Here is a 22229-nt window from a genome sequence, read left to right as displayed (position 1 = left end):
GTTGACAAACAGGTGGTGGGGAGGAAAGTCCACAGAGCTGCTAGGGAAGTTTCCAAATTTCTTATAAGGGTTCCCTTTAGCTTCAGGTTCTCTGGGTCTTTGGGGAAGAAATCTGCTCTGGAAAGAAGGACAGTATCCATGGTGAAGGATACCACTGCATGGCTGCCAGATGCAGGACTGTGGTGAAACTTTTGGGTTCCCATATGTAATAAATCATTGCGGGCTATTTGCTAAGGTGCAGCTTATGACCGTGGACATCCTCTCTGCACATGAAGTCTGGCAGTGAAGCCTGAGGGGAGGAAAGGAGGGATTTTGCTGAGACACCAGTTTCATGGTTGGATTCCAAGCATCCTCCATGAGGATGTGGAAAGGAAATCAGGGAGAGGCCACCTGAATGCCCTAAATTGTCCCCTTCTCTTTTTTAGCATTATTTTTATTGGGCCATTGCATAGTTGCTGGGTGATAAGTTTGCTCTTTTCAGCCTTCTAGGGACAAAGACAGCCTTTAGAAAGGGCAGGTGTACCTCCCCATCAAGGAGAGGACAGGCCTGAGGGATATCACCATCAAAATCCTTGGCCTCATCACAAGAGCAGGAGAGCTGGGGAAAGACTCTGAAGCAGAGGGACAATGATCCATGTAATAATCGGTGCAGGACCTGACAGCACTTAGAGGTCCATTCCTTATTGAAGGGGGAGCAGCTAGGAGACTTGCCTCTATAGCAGGCATGGATGCCTGGCTCCCTCCACCTGCAAGTACCAGTCATAAGAACGGCCATACTGGGTCAGACCAATGGTCCATTTATTCCAGTATCCTGTCTTCCAACAAGTGGCCAGTGCTAGATGCTTCAGAGGGAATGAACAGAATGGGGCAATTATTGAGTGATCCATCCCCTGTCATCCAGCCCCAGCTTCTGGCAGTCAGAGGCCAGGGACACCCAGAGCGTAGGGTTGAATTCCTGATCAAACTGGCTAACAGCCACTGACTGACCTATCCTCCATGAACTTATCTAATTCTTTTTTGAACCCAGCTATACTTTTGGCTTCCACAACATCCCCTGGGAACAAATTCAACAGGTTGACAGTGCATTGTTTGAAGAAGTACTTCCTTTTGTTTGTTTAAAACCTGCTATTAATCTCATTGTGTGAGCCCTAGTTCTGGTGTTACATGAAGGGGCAAATAACAATCCCTTATTCACTTTCTCCACACCAGTCATGATTTTATAGACCTCTACCATATTCCCCCTTAGCCACCTCTTTTCCAAGATGAACAGTCCCCAGCCTTTTTAATCTCTCCTCATACAGAAGCAGTTCCATACTTATAATACATTTTTGTAACTTTCACTGTCATTTTTCCAATTCTTAAACAGTTTTTCTGAGATTGGGCAAGCAGAAATGCATTGCATGGGTCTGCGTCATTTATTCTACCTTTCAGCTATTTATGTCCTGCTATAGACGCAACAGGAAAATATCTCCACAAACAGATCTATTTGAAATGTGCTATGCAGATAAAGAGTTTTATAGGCAAATATTTTACAAGTATGATGAAAACAAAATAGTCCACCGGGAAGTGCAGTAAAAATGTCTGGGCAAATAATGGTTGGAGAGGCGTTCCTCCTAACGCTAACATGAAAAGTATTTTCCTGAAGGCAGCCAGCCTCCTAAAGTTCAAAGACGGGTGATCTCATTCCTCATCACAGATAACATGGGAAACACTTGAACAAGACTGCCCCACAGTGGGCATTTCTGAGCCTCTTGCTGTCTGACTAACAGCATCTGTGATGCAGGTGGCTTGGGGAGGACCAAATGTCAGCTCGGTGATAGCTTCATCATTTGATGGAACTTAGCGGATGACCAATCAACATTTGTCACAATATGCACAGATTTTATTTCTATAGCACCTCAAGGATGGCAAAGCACTTTGTAACTTAGATAGAGAGCAATCAGTCCATCCCCCAAACACAGTCACCTCTGGAGGGTGGATGCTGATTAGCAGAGCACAGCAAAATAATACAATAATTCAGATCAGAAATAATACTATACCAAATGAGATGCAGGAGGATTTAGAGAGGAGAATGTAATTACCTGATTTGGAATTTGGCACAAACTCCAAGGCCAGCACCACTACTTTTGAAGAACGTGTCTTTAATGAGCAGGTGGAACATCAGTTTTATGCCTCAACGCTGACGAACATGCACACTCCTAGCTGTGAAGGGTGCAGTTGCATCCTCCTACTAGTTTCCATGTGGGCTCTGGCCTGGGAAACATTTCAGTAAACCTGTGCTAAATAAGCACAGTCCTATTTATATCCGCCTTTACTGGTCATTAAGATGCAGAAGGAAAAACTGGACAGAGAACAGGTCTGCTGAAGACACCTACATGCCTCATACAGACACCAGGTGATGATCTTTACTTGGGTACCTAGCATAGCTTTGTCCTCCCACCTGGCACTTCTGCTGCTAATTTGTACAGTGACCTGCCACACAGGAAGAGCAGCCTTTTTTGGATATGTGAGACCGAGGCGGCATTTTAAGGGTTAAAAGAAGATCTTACCAGTGATTACTACCTGGGCAGCACCCATCGTCTTGGCGACGAGCAAGCAAACTAGCCCAATGGGTCCTGGAGCAACAGGAAAGGAAAAGGAGATGTCAGAATGCAGGAAAATCACGATCACTGTGAAGTGAGTGTAAAGCTCGCTGTGTTGGGGGTATAGCTCCAGGGAGTACTGACACTGGGATTATGGCAGATGTCATGATCTGCTGCAGTGCACTGAGAATGGCAGCAGGCATGGCTGTTATTGCTCCAGGTTTGGGGCTGGCAGTGAGGAATACTGCTAGACTCCTAGGTATCTTGTTACCACCCAAACTGCCTGTTTAGCCACAACATACACTTCAAATCCATTTTGGAGCAGGGCTGGCCAAAGTGTGGCCAAGGAGTGCACTGCTGCCCGAGGCCACCCTCAGCCTCAATACAGAGATGTGGGCCATGGAGACTGGAGTTGTCAGCACACAATGCTCCATCCTGAACCTAGAGACCAGGCTGGTCACTCTGTTGCATTTCTCTGTGACAGAGCACTCATGACAGGTGGGAAGCACAAGGCACGAGGTGGGTTATTCCATACCAGCCCCACAGATTAAGACTTTGGATCCCAGAGTGACTCCGCCTCTTCGGCAGGCATGGATTCCCACAGAAAGTGGTTCAATGAGGGCCCCTTCTTCAAAGGTGATGTTATCTGGAAGCCTGCAAGAATCAGAAACACAGGAAAATCACAATAGGGGCTTTTTAATGGTTGTGGAATGAAGCTAACATTTTATAATCCACAGACCAAGTCTGCAAAGATTAGTGTCTAAACTGTGCTGGCAAAATGCCCTTATAATTGGAATAAAACACAGACCTGAGCACTGCATAAGGGGCTATTATGCAACTAAGTACCCATCAGACTCTGCAATCTCTCTTTTGGCAGGCACAATTTAGGCACCCACCCTAGAAAACATGATGCTTGTTGTTTGCTGCAGTGATTCGTGAGGATGTTCAACTATGTGCTGTGGGGAAGAGGTGTGCCTTGCCTTCATGGATGGGTACGGGGGAGAAGCCTTCTGCACCTTCAACTTCTATCATTGTTCTATTCCCGGAGGAGAGGGGGAATGTGCTGCAGATCATCCACTCTTTAGGTTAATAAGGGAAGTGTTCCCCCAGGTGACTCTGGTCAGACCCATGAAATGCTACAGCTTGTAGAGGTGGCCACTTCAGCTCACAAAGCAAAGGGACATAAGATCAGACATCCCCCTATTCATTTCCCCATCATACTCTATTGCTGGTCACTGACATGTGGGAAGTGTTTCAACCAGTGGGTTGGCCTGAGATTCATACAAATGTGTGGTATATACAAAGAGTTTAACACTTCGTAACTAGGTCCTAGCACTCAGTCTCCCATGAAGAACTGAAGGCCTTGGCTCTCCATAGTCAGTGGAGTAACTAACACCTGGTGCAAAGAGGGAGTCAAACGCCCCCAAACCACAGTGGCAGTGTCTTGTATGCAGTTGGAACAGGAGTAAAGGATGACAGAAGGCACATGGCAGGAGGGAGACAGACAGTATGATTCTGCTGTAAGACAGACACTTCTAAGCAGCTGCAAGAGAGTTGAGCCTCAGCTCCCTGGGGCTCAATGCAGCCTTCCAGAAATTTACCAGGAAAATGGAAGCTCTCACAAAACAGGTACTGGAAACTGTATTTGAAAGGAAAGTGCTCCATAAAATCGGGTAATGGAGGGCAGTGACAGCTGACAAGGCCCCTCCTTTGAGAGAGCAGAGGAGCAGCCTGAGGTCAGAGGGGCAGATTCTGATCTCAGTTGGGCAGCATAAAGCCAGAGAAACTCTGCTGACTCCCACTACAGCTCTGTAAATCAGGGCACTTTTACTTCGGGGGCCTAAATATAGATTCTGAGGGGTAATTCTGGGCACCTAAGCTTGAAAGTTTTAGCCAAAGCACTTTTCATTCAAGTACAAATCAAAGTTCCCTTCCTTTGCAAGAGGAGAGCCGCCCCATGAATCAAAACAGTGACTTTCCAGGAAACAATGACAGATCAAACAGAAGGAAATTGTCCTAACAGAGCAGAAATACTGTCACAATCAGCTACACTCTTCTGACAGTGAAGAATCAGCCCTAAGCAACAGCATGGTCTAGTTGGGGCTATGGGGCCTTGGCTACACTCACACTTTACAGCGCTGCAACTGGGGTGTGAAAAAACACCCCCCTGAGCGCTGCAAGATACAGCGCTGTAAAGCGTCAGTGTAATCAGGGCAGCAGCGCTGGGAGCGCGGCTCCCAGCTCTGCACGCTACACCCGTAAGGGATGTGGTTTACATGCAGCGCTGGGAGAGCTCTCTCCCAGCGCTGCTGCTCTGACTACACTCACACTTCAAAGCGCTGCCCCGGCAGCGCTCCCGCAGCGCTGCCGGGGCAGCGCTTTGAAATTCCAAATGTAGCCATACCCTGACTGACATTTCATTAGGTACCAGATACAAACCCAGATGAGAAATGGCCTTTATGTCTGTTAACAGGAAAATGTCTAGTTTATTGCAGCAGAGATTTCTGAAGAAAAATCAATAAACCTGTGCTAAAGCAGACTACACTGTATTGCTTTATGGACCTAATCCTACAGGATCCTTGAGCAACTGATTTTTGGGGGAATTTTGCCTGAGTAAGGATTTGGGTCTCTGATAAAACTACCCTAGTGCTTTATCAGCGCAAGCACTGGTGCTAAGCTGCATATTGACGTGGTACTTTGTGGGCCGGGTTTCAGAACAGAAGCAGCCCAGGACTGTGCACAAGGGTGTACATGTCGATAATTTGTCCGAGCAGTTACTAGTGGGGGAGGGAGTTCACTAATCTATCTTTTTAAGGATTCTATATTGCTGCCCATTACCAGGGTATCTACTCAACTCCCAGGAAAATCTGATTGATGAAACAAGATCCTTAATGGCCTTCGTGGAGTCTTCAGCCCTTTCCAGTGGGAGCTGTGCTTGGGGTATGGAGTGATGATAGCGACACGAGAAAACATCACTCTTGTCTCAGGGGCACAACCAGTTACATGTGCACACACACACAATCAGTCCATCATCCAGTCTCACATTTTGAAAACCAAGCCTATAACTTCCTGGGTGAATGATTCTTGCCCATCTGCCAGGAGCCATGTGGTCACATTAATAAATGCTTTCAAAGTGCTTGGATATACTCACATGGAAGGTGCTATTGAAAGGCAAAGTGTGATTTTTATTATAACCTGAAAAAAAGGAACCAAGCCAAATACTTGTCCCCTCCCTGCACAGAGCAGGGTACTGAGAATCTGTTGGGGCTCTGCCGCTGGCCCACAGGGTCAATGTGTTCTTCAATTAATCCATCTAAAAAGAGGGATTATCATACTTAGCTACCCTGCAAAGAGGCTTCATTCATGAATGTTTGCAAAATGCTCCAAGGAGCACAAAATGCTTCAGTGAGAGCACAAAATCCTGTCACTATGAGACATTGATTCCAACGAAGAAGGTCCATTTCTGACAACCCAGCAAACATCAGGTATGCTATTTCTAGAGCATGCACACAGGCACAAATGAAAGAGGAATGTTAGTCCCTAGCATTAGTGCATTTCTGGATTTATGGGTTTGTTCTTTCTTCAGTGTACATGGAACTCCCTGTTCCACATGGGCCTCAAAAGGGGAGCAAACTCCATAGATTAAATATCTACATGGCACTGGCCACAGAGTATTTCCAGGGGTGGATATGCTGGACCCAATTCATCCCTGGCATGACTCTACTGAAGTCACAGCAGTTATGCAGGGATGAATTTGGGCTGCTAGGTTTTCTAATGCTCCAATTCAGCAAGTATTTCAGCACATGATTAACATTAAGCTTGTGCTTAAGTCCTACTGCAATCAAGCAATACAGATGCTCATATGCTTAAATGTTTTGCTGAACTGGAGCCCAAGTGAGTTTCTCTGACAACCAGGATGAGACCTCTGGCATCAGTGGGGTCAAAATTGCCTTCAGTGTTGCACGAAGGCTGGATTAGCAGGGGTACTGGCTGCCTGGGACAATCAGGACCAGTCTAGGTCTTCTCAGTTAATAACTGAGCAAATCGTATTGCAGGTTTAGCAGTTCTTGCAGTGCTTTGTACAGGGCAGCAACAGGGCTGGCTCTCCTTGCCAAATGAGGAAAAGTCCTTCCTGGAGTTTCCAACAGCAGAACCCAAAAAACCATCAGGCCTTACCTTGCCTTGTAGAAATGAGAGCAAGAGGAGAGAGGATTAAGAAAAGGAAACCCTTTGGGGTTAAAGCAGTAATAATGTCATAGGATATCTGCAGGAAAGAAACATTTAACTACTTCTTATCATAAAGTTCTCAGATATCACGGTGAAAAGTGGAGATAAAAACAAATACATACACATAAATAAATAATCCCTAAATCTTCTACAGTACTTAGCATCTGTAGCTCTCAAAGTGCATTACAGAGGAGGCCAGTACAAAGGAGGTCAGATTAAGATCTAGGTCACATTCCCAAACACTTGGCAATCAGGCTTCAATCTGAACCCCACCCATGCCAGGGGCATCTCGGGAAATAACAAGAAGCACTTCATGTAACTAGATTACTATCCCAGTTGTGCAGATGGCTGAGGGAGAGAGGGAGGAGCCATATGGCTAACCCCACACAGGGGGAGTGTGTGACTGACTTGTAGCAAAAGCTGGCATTGTGTGCATAATATCGGCACAGGTTTCCATCATCGGGAGGTGTCGCACAGAAGAAGATAGTTGGAGACAGGTTGTAGCGTCCGATTTTGCAGAATTCATCGATGTCTCGTGGAGCACCAGGCTCAATGGCCACTCGATCGCCTGAGTGAGTGAAAGGAGGGTGGGGTGAGACAAGGAGTGTGTGGGAACAGCACCATGTAGAGATCTGAATGATCAAGACAGATGCCAAGGAAGGGAGAGATCTAACTTGTTCTGTAAACACCCACTGAAAGACAAAGACTTCCTTTGATACACTTGAATCTATTTCCCTAATGCCACGCTACAGAGACTCATAACCCAGCCATACACACTGTTCATCATTACAGAAAGAAATATAACATGCAAGAGGCAGACAGACACTAAGAGGATGCCGGATCAGTCACATGCAGAGCTACCTACATCTTCCTCTCAGTCTAATCACTGTAAATTGGCTGATTTCCTATTCCCATCAAAAAGCCAGCGTTTGTCACAGAGTACCACTGAGTGGTATCTGAGATCTCCTGCAATTAGGAACTAAACGGAATCACCATGCAGGCAGGGCAGGTGCAAGGACGTTTCGTGCCCTAGGAGAAACTTCCACCTTGCACCCTCCCCTGTCCCCGAGCCCTGCAGCAGCTCCCTGCCCGCCGCCGCCCTGAGGCGCCCCCCTACGGCAGCTCCCCACCCTGGGGAGCCACGCGGCAGCTCCCCACCCCAGTTCACCTCTGCTCCACCCCCTCCCCGAGCCCTGCGGCATCTCCCCTCCCCTGCCCTGAGGCACTCCCCAGCCATGGTAGCTCCCCACCCCTCACCCCTGCTCTGCCTCCTCCCTGAGCACACCATCGCTGCTTCACTTCTCCTGCTTCCCAGGCTTGCGGCGCCTAAGCTGATTGGCGGAGCAGGGGTGAGCTGGGGTGGGGAGTTCCCCGGCGTGCCGCCCCCCCACTTGCTGCAGGAGGCCCTCCCCGCACCCTTCTGTCCCAGCTCCCTCCGCCTAAATGCCAGCGGCGACGGGGCAGCCGAAAATCCGGTTGCCATGGTCGCCGCCAAAGAAAATGCCATCCCCCAAATCCTAGCGCCCTAGGCGACCACCTAGGTCACCTAATAGGTTGCACCAGCCCTGCATGCAGGATCTGTTGGCAAATATCGGATTTTAATGGCAATCACTGTACTTGCTCTCCAGACTGACAGTTATGATGGGGAGGGAGGCTGGGCTCCTGGTAAAGACCTGGAAGTGCATGTAGGAGAAAGGAGATCAGTATCCAAAATACATCCAAATAGAGCAGAAAATCCCCTTACCCTCATGTGGGAGAGCTCCTCATTGCCTGATCAATCCTCGGACAGCTCAGAGTGGCAAAGGGGCAGTTGTTCACCTGCTCCACAGTCGGTTTTCCGGAGCTCCACAAGGGAGTACAAGAGACTCATAAAACATTCAAAATGCTTCCAGCCCTTTTCACTCAGCACCAGAAAGCCAATCATTGGGCAAATTCCTCAGTGAGGCTGTGGTCAGCTCTCTAGCTCAGAGGTCCCACTCAGGATGTCCAGGCAGATGGAGGGCCCTTTGGTCATTACTATTGTTTATTAATTACAGTGGCATCAGCATACTCAGCACTGCACAGAACACAGAGAAAGATTTACTCCTTGCCCCATAGATCTAACTCTGGGGCCAAACTCTGCTCTGTGTTACACCTATTTAAATCTGGAGTCACTCTAATGAAGCTAACAGTTACCCTACATTTATAGTGGTGTAAATGAAAAATAATGCACCACATTTCTTAGTAAGCCAGCACCTAACTGTCAATGCCAGGTGTCCTCAACTTCTGGAGCACGTACACACTGCAAAAGGAAGTTATGATATGGAGTTAACTGGCTCAATAAAAGGCTTCACAAGCAGCAAGAGTGACTCAGATGCATGGTCTACAAAGGCTTTATGGTCTCGCTTGGATTGCACATTCAACTCATATCCTTTAAAAACACAACAGCATATGTGCAATATTCAAATCATATTAGCATTCTCCAAAAGGTCAAAGAAAGTGATTCCTAAGAAGTGTTATGAAGTCAGATTCCAAAGTGAGTGATGGATGGCAGTGAGCCTTGTCATTTGTGAGGGGACAGTTTTGGCCAAATCACACCAGATGTCAATCTGCCCAATGTACTGTGCAGTAAAGCAGGGACAGGAGACAAAACCCAAGAGGAGCTGTTCTTATTGTAACATCTTACTCTAGGTTTGATTTTTCAATAAAAGAGAGTCAGATTTGGCTTGGAAGGGCTGGTGGTTGGTTAGGAGGATTTGTGCAAGGGGTGAAGAGAGCAGTGAACCAACAGATAAAGGAAAACAGCTGTGTTTTAGGTAGATATTGGTGCAAACCATAAAACTGGGACCCAGCTCTGGCTCCTGAACCCCGAGTCCGGTGGTGCTGAGACCTGCACACCAGTTTTAACCCATTATAAAGGCAGAGTCATTTATGAAATTCAAATCCAAGTTAAGATTTTCATCTAAGGCCATTTTCTGGCCCCCATTATCATAGTACCCCGCATCTCACAATCTTCAACATACTGATTTTCCCAACACCCCTGTGAGATAGGGCGGTGCTCTTACCCCACTTTACAAAAGGGGAACAGAGCAAAAGGAGATGAAGTGACTTGCCCAAGATCGCCCAGGTTGGCACTCGCATCACTGGACCATCTTCCTCCTCTTTTTACCACTCCCAAACTGAAGGTTTTGACTTAGGCTTCTCTGGCTTGCAGGATTCCTAATATTTCATTAATCCACAATGAACCTTTAATATTTCCTATCAGGCCAGCCTCTCAACTTCATCACAACAGAGAAAGTACATACCAGGCAACCGTCCACAAGATTCAAGGAAGCTGCTCACCTGGCTTCAGATGGGTTACTGATGACCCCACTTTGATGACAGTTCCGGATGCCTCATGCCCTAGCACCATGGGTTTCTTTACAATAAAGTCCCCAGTTCTACCATGCTGCCAGTAGTGGACATCAGACCCACAGATTCCAACTGAATGCATCCTCAGCAGCACCTCTGGCAAAGAAAGAAAGAGTCATAAACCAGAGACCAGCTGCATGAGAACAGAATTAGGCCAATGCTGAGAGCACTTTTGAAAATCTCATTCCAATGTTTATCACTAGAAAATACACTAATGAACAATCCTGCACTAGCCCCAGGGGTGGACTAGACAAGTTTCAATAGGTTTTCAATCATCTTCTTCCCTCTATTTCTTTACCTTCCTAATCCATTCACCATCATTTACTAAAATGTTTCATAGTAACACATTTGCAATTACAACCTATAGGATAGTCGACATTTATGAGATACTTACTGAAACCTGAACATTCTACATAAGAACCTAAAACTTCCAAGAGATTAAAATAAAATACATCTCTTGTAAATGAAGGCAAAAGTAATTTAAGAAGAGAGCTCTAGTCTGGGTGACAAATGGGACCTTTGTTTAAATATGATTCACAGAACTTCTGGCTACTTGAATATTTTTCAGATAGAATGGTGTACTATGCATTTGAATGCAGCAATAAAGTATATATACTTCAGAATTAGGGAAATCAGATTATCAAAATGAAACTATGTTTAGTGTTTCCGATCACATGGTAAGCAGCCTGCAGCATCAAAAACCCAATGGAATTTCTATTTTACAAGCTTGTTATCTGAATAAGGCCAGAATGGAGTTTCTAGCTAATTTTTCCTTCTCTAGTTTCCATGAGCCCAGTCCTGAGAAGTGCAGATCATTTACAACTCCCATTGGCACCCCTTTGTGATATCATTCTTTCAGAGGAAGGTAATATGAAGCACACAAACACTGCTGGTTATTCAGATGTTATTAAAATGACCTAGTCTCTCACTCAACTTTATTTACACCTTCTTCCTTCTCAGTGCAAGTCCCATTAGGATGACCAAATGTCCCGATTTTATAAAGACAGTCCTGATTTTGGGGTCTTTTTCTTATATAGGCTCCTATTACCCCTCACCCTTGTCCTGATTTTTCACACTTGCTGTCTGGTCACCCTAAGTCCCATCCACTTACACTTCAGCAGAGTGGATGCAGGTAGGTCTAAAGGAAGAGAACTAATTTTCCAGACCTTATGCATCATTTCTCAATAAGACCCTCAGAATTGTGTCTTTCATAAGTTGTTATTGTTCCCAGATCTTGTTAAGCTAAAACATAGGGAGAAGGCGTTAGCAAACGCCACATACATTTTAGATTTCACCACCATCCCCTCTCAAATGGATGCAATATTTGACCTGCTCCAGCTACATGATCCTTTTTGGGCAATGTTATATGTTATCATAGACACTATAGTTGGTTTGCAGGGGGAGATCAGCAAAGGGCAAATAGAGAATTTAGAAAGAAATTACACTCAAAGAAAACCACAAGGTAGAAGGCAGGCAGTCACTCTAGAGACCTACCATTGGGACCTGGTTCTGGGACTGGGCGATTTTCCTACAGGGAAACAAACAAAAAGCATTCAGTTTGCATGAAAATTTGGGGCTGCTTTCTGAGAAATCCCTAGAATTTTCTCCAGTATATAAGTAATTAAAGTAGTGGGAAAACGTCTTATACACCAACCTTCCCTAGAATGGAACAGGACTTGTGGTTTCAGTTAAAGCACCTTAACCCATGATCTGAAAACAAACTCATCCTCTGAAACCAAAGTGGCTTTTGAACCAGATATTCACAGTAAAGCAATAACTTATAAAGACAGTCAGGATTAAATGTCCCTTTCTAAATGCCTATTGTCACACCCTTGTCTTGCAATGCTATTATTGCTGGAATAGCTGTTCCTTGAGATTGTTATATGAATGAGGCATCATAAAACTTGAATCATTAATCAATCACAGGGAAAACCTATGGAAGGGGAAAACACCACAAAAATTCCATGTTGCTGAGGGCAAAAACACCATCTTTTTCCCCACAAGTGGAATTAATGGGAGCATAAAAGAAGCAGGGTACAGTGGCTATTTAACAGAGCGGCGCCTGAGGATCCCAGGAAAATGAGCAATACACAGCTACTTTGTCATACATAGAAGGGCTCAGCTACAACCCTGAGTCACATTTCACACCAATAAAAAGTAATCTACATGTTTGCAGGACTTTTACCTCTTCTGTCTATATTTACATACTTACGTGGTTCCCCATCATTGTGGTATCTGAGCTCCTCCCAAGTATTCAGAGAAAAAATAATAAGGATTTTACTACACAAGGAAATTAAACAAAATGTCCAAGTACAAAAATAAACACTGTGCTTTCAAACCCCTATAACTGTCTCTGTTCACAGGACTGGAGAGCTAGTGTATAACGGGGAGGAAAAGTGGATTTCTGAGTTCTCGAAAGATTTGCTGCAAAGTTTCTTCCTAACTTTAAAAATGAAAGTGGGGTAGTTGCCATTGTCTTTTCAAGATTACTGGAACCAGCCCAACTCCCAGTTGAAAGACTCCCATCGACTGCAATGGAAATGGAATTGATCCTTCGCTGGGACTAACGTAAATGCCGTATAATCTGTTTGCTTAGAAGTTATTTCATTATCAAAGTCATACATTGTGTCTTAACCTAATTACTCCCACATGTAAACCTGAGCGTTGGACCTCTGAACGCAGATATTCTTTCTTAAAAGAATTTACAATTTAAAAACTTCATAACACTAAACTCAATATTTGACATCACTATCACAGTAGGAAAGCAAACATGAAAGCAAAGAGAAATATGTTGTATTCAGTTTGATTTCACCTCACTATGTTTATTTTTTGCCGCACCTTTCTCCAAAGATGATTTAATTGTTTAGTCGATAAGCAAATATTACTTTGGATTGAAGAAGTGGATTATCTTGTTATGATGGTCCACAGAGCATCAGTTACAGCAGTCATATAGAGATTACCACAACAGGGCACCAGAGACACCAGATTTACCACCCATTTTAGGGAAATATTGTAGTATCTCTGATATCTCTGGGAGGCAAATGCTGACTTTTTTAGTGGAGCCACGGCACTGCACTTCAATACAGAGTCTCAATCCCAGCAGTGCTTTTGAACTCACCCTGCTGTCTTTTCTTTGCTTGACTATTTAGTAGTGTAGGCCAGGGCATAAAGCTCTGGAAAGCATGAGATTTGATTAGTGTGATTTAATGACTGTAACGTCAAATAAACATGGTGGGCCTGATGCTCATTTACACTGAGGTTCCTTAACACAGTCAGAGTGATTTAAAAGTGAATAAGTATAAGTGTGAATCAGGTCCAGCGTGCGTGGGGACAGGGAAGTGGGTGAGGGGGGGCAGGGTGAAGATTCAAGGAGGGTGATCGTTGGACCAAAAGAGTCTGTCTTCCACTCTTTAAAGGTATCTTGTTGTATAAAACTGCAGCTAGACAAATAGTTACAAAGCATGTATCCTATTGGGAAGTTAACAGTAGAACAGTAAGTGAGGTGTCATTTGATTCATAAAAATCTATAGAATCATAATTTCAATGGTGCCACCTTCTGAGAAGCGGCACAGGAACACACTGCCTCCCAGCTCCAGGTCCTCTGGTTGGTGGAAATTTCTATAACACAATGTTGACCTAAGTGAGTCAAGAGAGTTGTCATTTGAGAGGCCTTTCTCCCATGAACACAATGGTGGTAGTAGCAAACATGACAAACTTAGAACAATTATCTAGAAATATATATATGAGAAAATATTTTAAAGTCATTTTTTAAAATTATACTTTAACATGCTCATGTCAAACGTGCAGCTCTCACAAAGCTGAATTGTGGCCCTCCACTGACAGTATTATGTTACCAGTTAATGCTCAAAAATATGATACCCGATTTTTTTTGTTATATGACAGATTACTATAAATGGAAGGAGTGCTTCCAGTTGTGCTATCATCAGCAAAAAAAAGAGAAGTGGTTCAGTGGTACTTATTACCAGCTTTATTGTGCCAAAAGAGTTGCAATGAGGCACTGGTTAAGACATCAGCATCCAGACAGAAGCTACGGGAATCCATTCACAAATGGCATACACATATTAACATAACATGATTAATTACAATCCCAAAGTAATTTATTACAAAATCCTCTCTTTTACTTTGGTCTCGATTATTTTTAGGCACAACGAGGAGACAAAGCAGTGAATCTTTGGAGAATACTATCATGGAGGACCTGGTTAAACACAATGCTCAGTGGCACCTTACAAGCTATAAGAAGTGCACCCATAAACTGAATTTGGTATGTTTGGAGAGGAAGTATATTGAGCATCAGGAGAAGTTGAAGATGCCAGGACAAATGACAGGTGTGAGTGAGACTTGCCTTACACTATTACCCATGGAATACATTTCAAGAAGAATATCTGCTTCTTCTGCAGTAAGCCGGAAGCCCAAAGGCATTCACTAAGCACAGTTTCAACATGAAAAACAGGTGAGAAACTGTATGAAGCAGTCACTGTTAGCAAGAACGTTACATGGAAATTAAAGTAAAGGGGGTACACTGACCCAAAAGATGCCTATGCATATGACATTGTGTATCACATCAAGTGCTACACCAAGAATATAGGTAACATGTTGCATCAAAAGGTCAAAGCAACAGAAACAAATAATGATACTACTACTATTGCAACCTACATGACTAAGCTGGATTTCATAAAATGCCTTGCAGAGCCTCTAATGGATGGTAATGTGATGGCAATGGCTGATACAGAGACAAAGTACGGAGAGAATATGTGCTTTGAATGGGATTGAGGAAGAACAAATTCTCGGCAGACATGCTCTTAAAGCACATTCTAAAGATGAACTGTAGGATATGGACAAAGTTTTTAGCAATCCTATCTACAGAAATGAATCACAGGGCATATCGTTAAAATCTGCAAAAGACATGGTGCTACCAAAAGTGGAAGAAAGCACTGATGTCAACAGTTCAACAGATGTGAACACTGTTTGCAGCCACTAAATTTTTACAGAAAAGCATTTTGTATTGCAGCACATGGGAATTTCAGGAGTCCATAGCTGATGTCAAACCTGAAGAAATAATACCGTGTGAGCAGTACTACTTCTTTAAATGGTGCATTGGTGGTCACAGTGACATCAGCACCAGATCTTTCCTGACAATCCAAAACTCCATCAAACTTCAAATGAAACATTAAGCTTGAGTGGGATGACCTCCCCTGAAGAAACCAAGCACCATCTAGACTCATTAGGTGCTGTTAAATGCCAAGAAAGGGCAATTTTAAAGCTACAGGATAAACTTAGTCACACGGGCAAACCATTCTCCTATGATGGACCAGAGCTCATTAATATCACGACAAAAGCAGTTTTCAGTGATGAGACAGCTAAAGATGTCAGCTGAATGGATACTTCGGGTCATGACTTGTATCAAGCCTTCAAAACCCAAAGAATTATCCAAGGCTCCATCAATCAATGGGCTCCAATCAAGAAGCATTCCTCAAATGCAAAGACGACAGTCAAAGTGAAGGTGGCAGGAACTATTACAGAGCTAACCACAAGTCATCACTTGTTTGTTTCCTGATTGTGTCCAGATCCCAGTGTCATGTTGACCTACATGAGACTTTGGAAAGTATGAGTTCTCTGAGGTATCATAACTGATGTCTGAATGTGATGGAGCAAATGCATGTGTGCTAGGTAAAAACCAAACTTACGCACATCTTGCATGGTCTTCCTAAGCCAGCACCTATTGATGTGACTGGTATCTTATCCCAGCAGAGGTCTTTCAGAGTAGCAATCACAGATGGTATGGCTGAGGTACAAGCTCTCAACAAACCAGAAACTGTCAATACCTGCCAAGATTTAGCTTACAGAGAAAATGCTGGACCTATAATGAAGTCCACCTCATGTTTGACGCGTATATGTAGGTATCTATTACAAATATTACCAAAAAGAATAGACTCTATGGTATTGCATCTGCCTAATACAAAATCATTGACTCCACAAACATTTCCAATATCACAATGAAGAAGCTACTGTCTCATACTTGCACAAAGCATGAATTAATCATGGAAAAATATTACAGCATGCAAAGAACTCCTCAAAGAATTTCTTTGTCACATGGCGTAATGAAACTTCTGCCTCGCACTTTTCAGTGGAGTTTCTTTGTAATTCCCAAGACTTCTGCAAATTCTGTTTTTGTGCCTGCTGCTGGAGAACAGAATCACTGTATATCCCTCAGAGATGTGTTCCTATCTCCTAGACCATTAAAAGATGCCACACTGCCAGGTTTTCACACCCTTTCAGGATGGAAGACACAATTTTCTTTCTGGAAGGCATTTGATTCAGCCTCTGAAGACTCTCTCGCACTGAAGGTGCTTGGAATGGCTGAGACAGTCATTGATGAGATCATAAATGCACTGGAGGTGTTCATATGTCAAGTTTACTATTTGAGATCAACATTACAACACTTGCAGAGCTACACTGGTGGCTGTTTTCCAAGGATCAGAGAAATGGAAAAAAATTGCCATGAAGAGGTTCATTTTTTACCTGCTACCAAGAAGATAAAACCATCAAGCAAAGGAACGGCTCCAGGATGATTGAGCACATCCAAAAGTATTCTCTCCTATCAAGCATGAATGGGTTTTTCCAGGTACACATGAAATACAATGCATTCTCAAATCAATCCTAATCAAATGGTCATGTGCATAAACCAGACGCTCACCACCATGCAAATGGTTGGCCAGCAGCCTGCCTTGTATGGTGATGTGTGAGTGTGGCACAGATGAGGATCAGTATGTGTTACAAAGTAATTTAAAATGTTTTGATTTTTAAACATTTTCTTGAATATTTCTCTTCATAAGTTGGGCTGGTTCCAGTAATCTTTGTCCCACTCAGGACACAGCCAGAGTGAATTGGAAGCTTCTAAAGAAAGCCTTTTTTGAGTTATCCACATGTATAGAAAGCATCTAATAAATGTGTAAATTGGTGAAACACAATTTTTACAACCTCAGCTTTTTTTTTAGAAAAGTTGTGTGTGAAAATAGGAGCTTGCAATATGTATAAAACATAAAGAAGCTCACAATTCTGGAAGTGGAGTATCTAAGAGCATCCCAAAAAACATGCACCCATTTGTTCATTAGGGAGCTCAAAGAAGAACGATGAGAATGATCTTGAGCCCGGAAAAACTCTCATATGGAGAAAGACTGAAAAGATTGGGACTGTTATCTTAGAGAGGAGACAAATAAGAGGGGACATGATAATGAGTGTGATAAAGGGGATTTTTAATTAAATTAAAAACTGAAAATTAAAATTGATACAAGGATGTAAATATTATACAAATACAACATATAAATATTATTTATTATTTGTATTACCATAGCACCTAGGAGTCCCAGTAGTGGATCAGGACCCCATTGTGCAAGAGATTGTACAAAGAAAAAACAGACTCTGGAACTCACTGCCACAGGAAGTCATTAAGGTAAAGAACTTAATGAGATTCAAAAAGGGATTGGACATGTATATGAATAATAAGCCTATCCAGTTATTACAGTTAATGCTAACTAATATTGTGAAAAGAATATTAAACCCCATGTTTCAGGGCTTAAGCCAATCTCTAAGTATTCGAAATTATGAGATGATCCAAAGTGGGTACCACTTCACCTTAGTCAGAGTCAGGATACTGGGCTAGATGGACCTTGAGTGTGATCTAGTATGGCAATTCCTATGTTTCTATTTAGAAAACTGTACATTATATGTGTATCAGATGCATATTATTATAAGTGTTGCTTTTTAATACTGTTTTGGAAGATGTTACTGCTATTTCAAATGTGGTGTGAGCCATGCACTGTATGTAACACTGCTTATGCTTTGTTTGAGCTGCACTGGAGCAATAAAAAGAAACTGAGCCACAACAGGTGACCAAAGTCCATACTTAATCACAAGCACCTACCAGATCAAAACTATTTTCTGTGGCTACCTCACTGCTTATCAAAGTTCATTAAGACACAGGCCTTGATTTTCAGAAGTGGCCTCTTATTTGGCATCTTCCAAATCTGCAAATGTAAATACCTGTACACACAACAGATGTCTAACTACCTGACTGCAGCCAGAAAGTCGGGGTCCAGATTGAAGAACTAATGAAAATTAGGCAGATAGTGTGCAAGGTTGGGTCAGCGTCGGCACTCTGTCATTCCTAGCTGTTAGTCATGTTCACATGAGCTGTTAAAATGTACACCATGAAATGGTGTTTATCTTTTCTTTTGCTCCCCAACAGCACCTTCTGGCACAGGGATATGTACTGACCTGTATGGCTTCCACAGCCCTCCCCACCACACACCATCAAATGCAATACAGACAAACAGGATGTTAGCAATGTTCTTCTTTGCTAGAACCTGTATGACAGGGATGCCCACGCTTTGCCAGCAGAGGCTCATGCTAGCAACTTGCTGGATCCTGAGGACTGCACAGAATTTGGGTAAAACAGAGAAGACTGCAAGGCTAGTTTGTCACTCTGCAGTCTAGTGTGGTGAAACTTCTCCAGCGTCATTTCCCTGTCATCTCTTGTCGGATCTCTGCTTCTCCTTTGGGAGTGCCCCTACCTTGCCAAATAAAGCTTCAGCAGTGCCAATCCCAGTCTCCCCAGCTAACCCACTGAGCCCTACAATCCTCACTCCCTGCCAAACTCAGGGGCAAAGGGAGCTTCCATTCCACTCCTGGCCTGCGAAGGCCCTACGTCCTCTGAACTGTGAGGAGGTACAAAACAGCCTTGCCAACGACCAGAAAGATTCCAAACTTCCCTTCATTTAATTCTAGTAGGCCATCTGATACTGCGTCACATGAAGTCACCGAGTAAATTAATGCCAACTGGCCTGGACAGAAATAGTCATGTGCATTCAAAACAGGCTGAAGGACAGTAACAACAGGCAATAATTAACAGCAATGGACACAGCTGGAGTAGATCTGGGTTAGGCTGAGTCTTATTAAACAGCAATGATCTGACACCTTATTTGATGTAATATGCAAAAACCCTGAAGAAAGCAATATAAACAACTGGGGAGCTGGAGGAAAAATAAGAAGAGTTAACTGCTTAGCTAAGCAATGACTGGGAAGAGGGGAAGGGGAGACATGATAAAAGTGTACTGATATTTGAGGGAAAGGAATTATTTAGTGTGTTACAGAGGGGTCTAAGTAGGAAGAATGGAATGAAATTAACTAAAGATGAATTTAAGTCAAATACCAGAAGCTTCTTGCCAGAAAGATGTATTAGATGTGAAAACATTTCCATAGGTAAGAGCTGGGAGCCTCACCATGTGGAACACAGAAATCCACATTGGCAAAAACACCAGAAATGCCCTGCAGAGAATAACCCTGCCGCGGCCCTGAGAGGATACCTGACTCATCTATGATCCAGGCAGTGTCCTGGGCTGGCTGAGCAGCGGGCTGCGAAATCACAGAAACTCCCTGAGTGCTCCTCATCCCGCAAACCCCAAGCAGATGCGGCGCCAGGGTTTTTGGCGCCCTAGGCGGGGGTCCTTCCGCACTCCCAGTCGGTGGCAATTCTGCAGCAGGGGGGTCCTTCCGCGCTTCTGGTTGGCAGCAATTCTGCAGCGGGTGGGTCCTTCTGTGCTCCTGGTCTTCGGGATACTTCAGCGACGGGTCCTGGAGCGAGTGAAGGATCCGCCACAGAATTGCCGCCGAAGACCCGGAGCGCGGAAGGACCCCCAGCCGCAGAATTGCTGCTGACCGGGAGTGCCCCCAAATCCTGGTGCCCTAGGCAACCGCCTAGGTCGCCTAAATGGAAGTGCCGGCCCTGACCCCAAGAGCTGTGACCCACCATCCCCCGATCCCCAAGAGCTGTGACCCCTTCCATCCCCGGATCCCCAAGAGCTGTGACCCCCCATCCCCCGATCCCCAAGAGCTGTGACCCCTCCCATCCCCCGATCCCCAAGAGCTGTGACCCCCCCCAATCCCTTGACCCCTGAGGGCTGTGACCCCTCCCCAATCCCTTGACCCCAAGAGCTGTGACCCCTCCCATCTCCCGATCCCCAAGAGCTGTGACCCCCCCAATCCCTTGACCCCTGAGGGCTGTGACCCCTCCCCAATCCCTTGACCCCAAGAGCTGTGACCCCTCCCATCTCCCGATCCCCAAGAGCTGTGACCCCCCCAATCCCTTGACCCCTGAGGGCTGTGACCCCCCAACAGCCCCCGAGGGCTGGAATCCCCTCCCCCCAGCCGCCTCTCGCTGGGCGGGGCGGGGTGGGGCGGCCGTACCAGGCGCAGGTCCCCGGCGCGATGCAGAACCACCGACAGGTTCTCGGCGCGTTGTTCCGCCATCCTCCCTCAGCCACCCGGGGCTGGGCCGCTCGCGGCGCTTCCTCCTCAGCCACGGCCGCTGCCCGCGCGCAGGTGCACAGGCCGCCGGGGGGCGCGCGGCGGGGAGGCCGGGGGTGAGCGGCAGTCGGCGCCTCGGCCGCTTTGCGCTGCTGCTGGGCTGCGGCCAGAGGGACTTTAGCCGGGTCCAAGGGCCGGCGGCTGGCAGGACCCGGGCGGGGGGGGAGTGGCCGGGTCTCATAGTCCAAACCGCAGCCAGCCTGGCTGGTCAGCACTGCCTGGGGGGCGCGAGGGAGGGGCCCTGCCCCCAGAGAGCCGCGCAAGGGCTGGGGGTGGCTGGGCCCCAGCGCTGGGATTTGAAGGGAGGGGACTGGGCCCCAGGGTGGGGCCTTGAAGGGGGCGCAGCCCTGGGAGCAGCTGGGCCCCAGCGCAGGGCCTTGGGGAGGGGCAGGCCTGGGGGGCGGCTGGGCCCCAGCGCAGGGCCTTGGGGGGGGGCAGGCCTGGGGGGCGGCTGGGCCCCAGCGCAGGGCCTTGGGGGGGGGCAGGCCTGGGGGGCGGCTGGGCCCCAGCGCAGGGCCTTGGGGGGGGCAGGCCTGGGGGGCGGCTGGGCCCCAGCGCAGGGCCTTGGGCTGGGGCAGGCCTGGGGCCTCGTGGGGAGAGGGCAGCTATTCAAGCTTCTCTTCTTTGTCCCACTGTGTGACCCCATTCCAGGGCCACGTTATGGAGGAAGAATCTGATGGGATGGGCACATGGATGGGAATACATTTTAATAATCAAAACTAGGTGGAAAAATGTGGTACCAGGTGGAGGGCAGTAGCCTGGTAAGGAGGCCACCAGGTAACCGTACGCTGAACACCAGAAAAGCGCCGGAACCACCATCTGTTCCGAAGTTGCACAGATGATGGAAATTATATGTGTAATGCAAATAGGTGAGAGCTACACACAGCTACTGAAAAGCCTGGCTGAACTAAGCTGTAACAGCCCCTTCCAAGCAGTGCAGCTGTGTGTTACCAATTACAAATACCTGGAACTGCAGACTGCCAAAGTGAAGAGAATAAAAATAATGCATTGGCCTATATAATATGAAGCCATGTTAGAAAAAATGTAATAGTTGTGAAAACATAATCCAAGCTAACTTTTAATACTGTGCTATCTGTGCAGTAAAATGTTATGTATTATTATTAGCCTGGTGTTATTACTGTAGTAGGAGTATCTTTTTATATAGTATTTCCATATAGTCTAAGAAAAAATGGGACTAAAAAAGGTCTGTCATGTGCCATGGTAGAGAGATGGAATATTTTACTGCTGGAAACATTTCAAATCAGTTTTTGTTTTGTTTTTATAGGGAACCTTATTTCATAGGTTCTGTGTTACAATCTAAATTTTTTTAAAATCACAATGGATTTTTAACATCATTTCCCCTTTTCTTTACCAAGAACCATATAGCAGGGCCCTATTTCTACTTGTTACAAAAGGAAGTGATAAAGGAGGTGCTTCATTACATGTACATCATTATTACGCAGGCCTGGAGTTGCCTGTTAAGATCAAACAGTTGCTGTTATTTTAAACAGTGTATCATTAACACAAATGCAGAGCTACAAAAGTTTAACATTTCTATTGACACATGCTAACTTCCTCATTTAGTTTAATAACAGATTTTTTTCCCCTTGCAATCATAAAAACTGCTGTTCAGAACTAGCAGTGAAC

At 45.3% G+C, this 22229-nt stretch overlaps 1 protein-coding gene across 2 annotated transcripts in view; it reads right to left on the bottom strand.

The window, feature by feature from the left end:
• SORD (sorbitol dehydrogenase) overlaps positions 1 to 20610 on the bottom strand; it is a 34697-nt gene extending 14087 nt beyond the window's left edge. Inside the window, exons 1-6 of one of the 2 annotated variants that reach the window (XM_050966834.1) lie at positions 20463 to 20610; positions 11694 to 11727; positions 10131 to 10295; positions 7218 to 7377; positions 3118 to 3236; positions 2550 to 2615 (exon numbers count right to left, since the gene is read on the bottom strand). In XM_050966834.1, coding sequence (XP_050822791.1) covers positions 2550 to 2615; positions 3118 to 3236; positions 7218 to 7377; positions 10131 to 10295; positions 11694 to 11727; positions 20463 to 20525 — 607 coding nt within the window. In that variant the 5' untranslated portion in view covers positions 20526 to 20610. The remainder of the gene's footprint in view (positions 1 to 2549; positions 2616 to 3117; positions 3237 to 7217; positions 7378 to 10130; positions 10296 to 11693; positions 11728 to 20462) is intronic. The other variant, XM_050966833.1, reaches the window with a different exon arrangement.
• Between the last annotated feature and the right edge of the window lie 1619 nt (positions 20611 to 22229).

This window comes from Gopherus flavomarginatus, chromosome 9 (genome assembly GCF_025201925.1).
Source record: "Gopherus flavomarginatus isolate rGopFla2 chromosome 9, rGopFla2.mat.asm, whole genome shotgun sequence".
Lineage (NCBI taxonomy): Eukaryota > Metazoa > Chordata > Testudines > Testudinidae > Gopherus > Gopherus flavomarginatus.
Note: the sequence above shows the minus strand (reverse complement) of the source record. Positions and strands in the feature narration are given on the sequence as shown.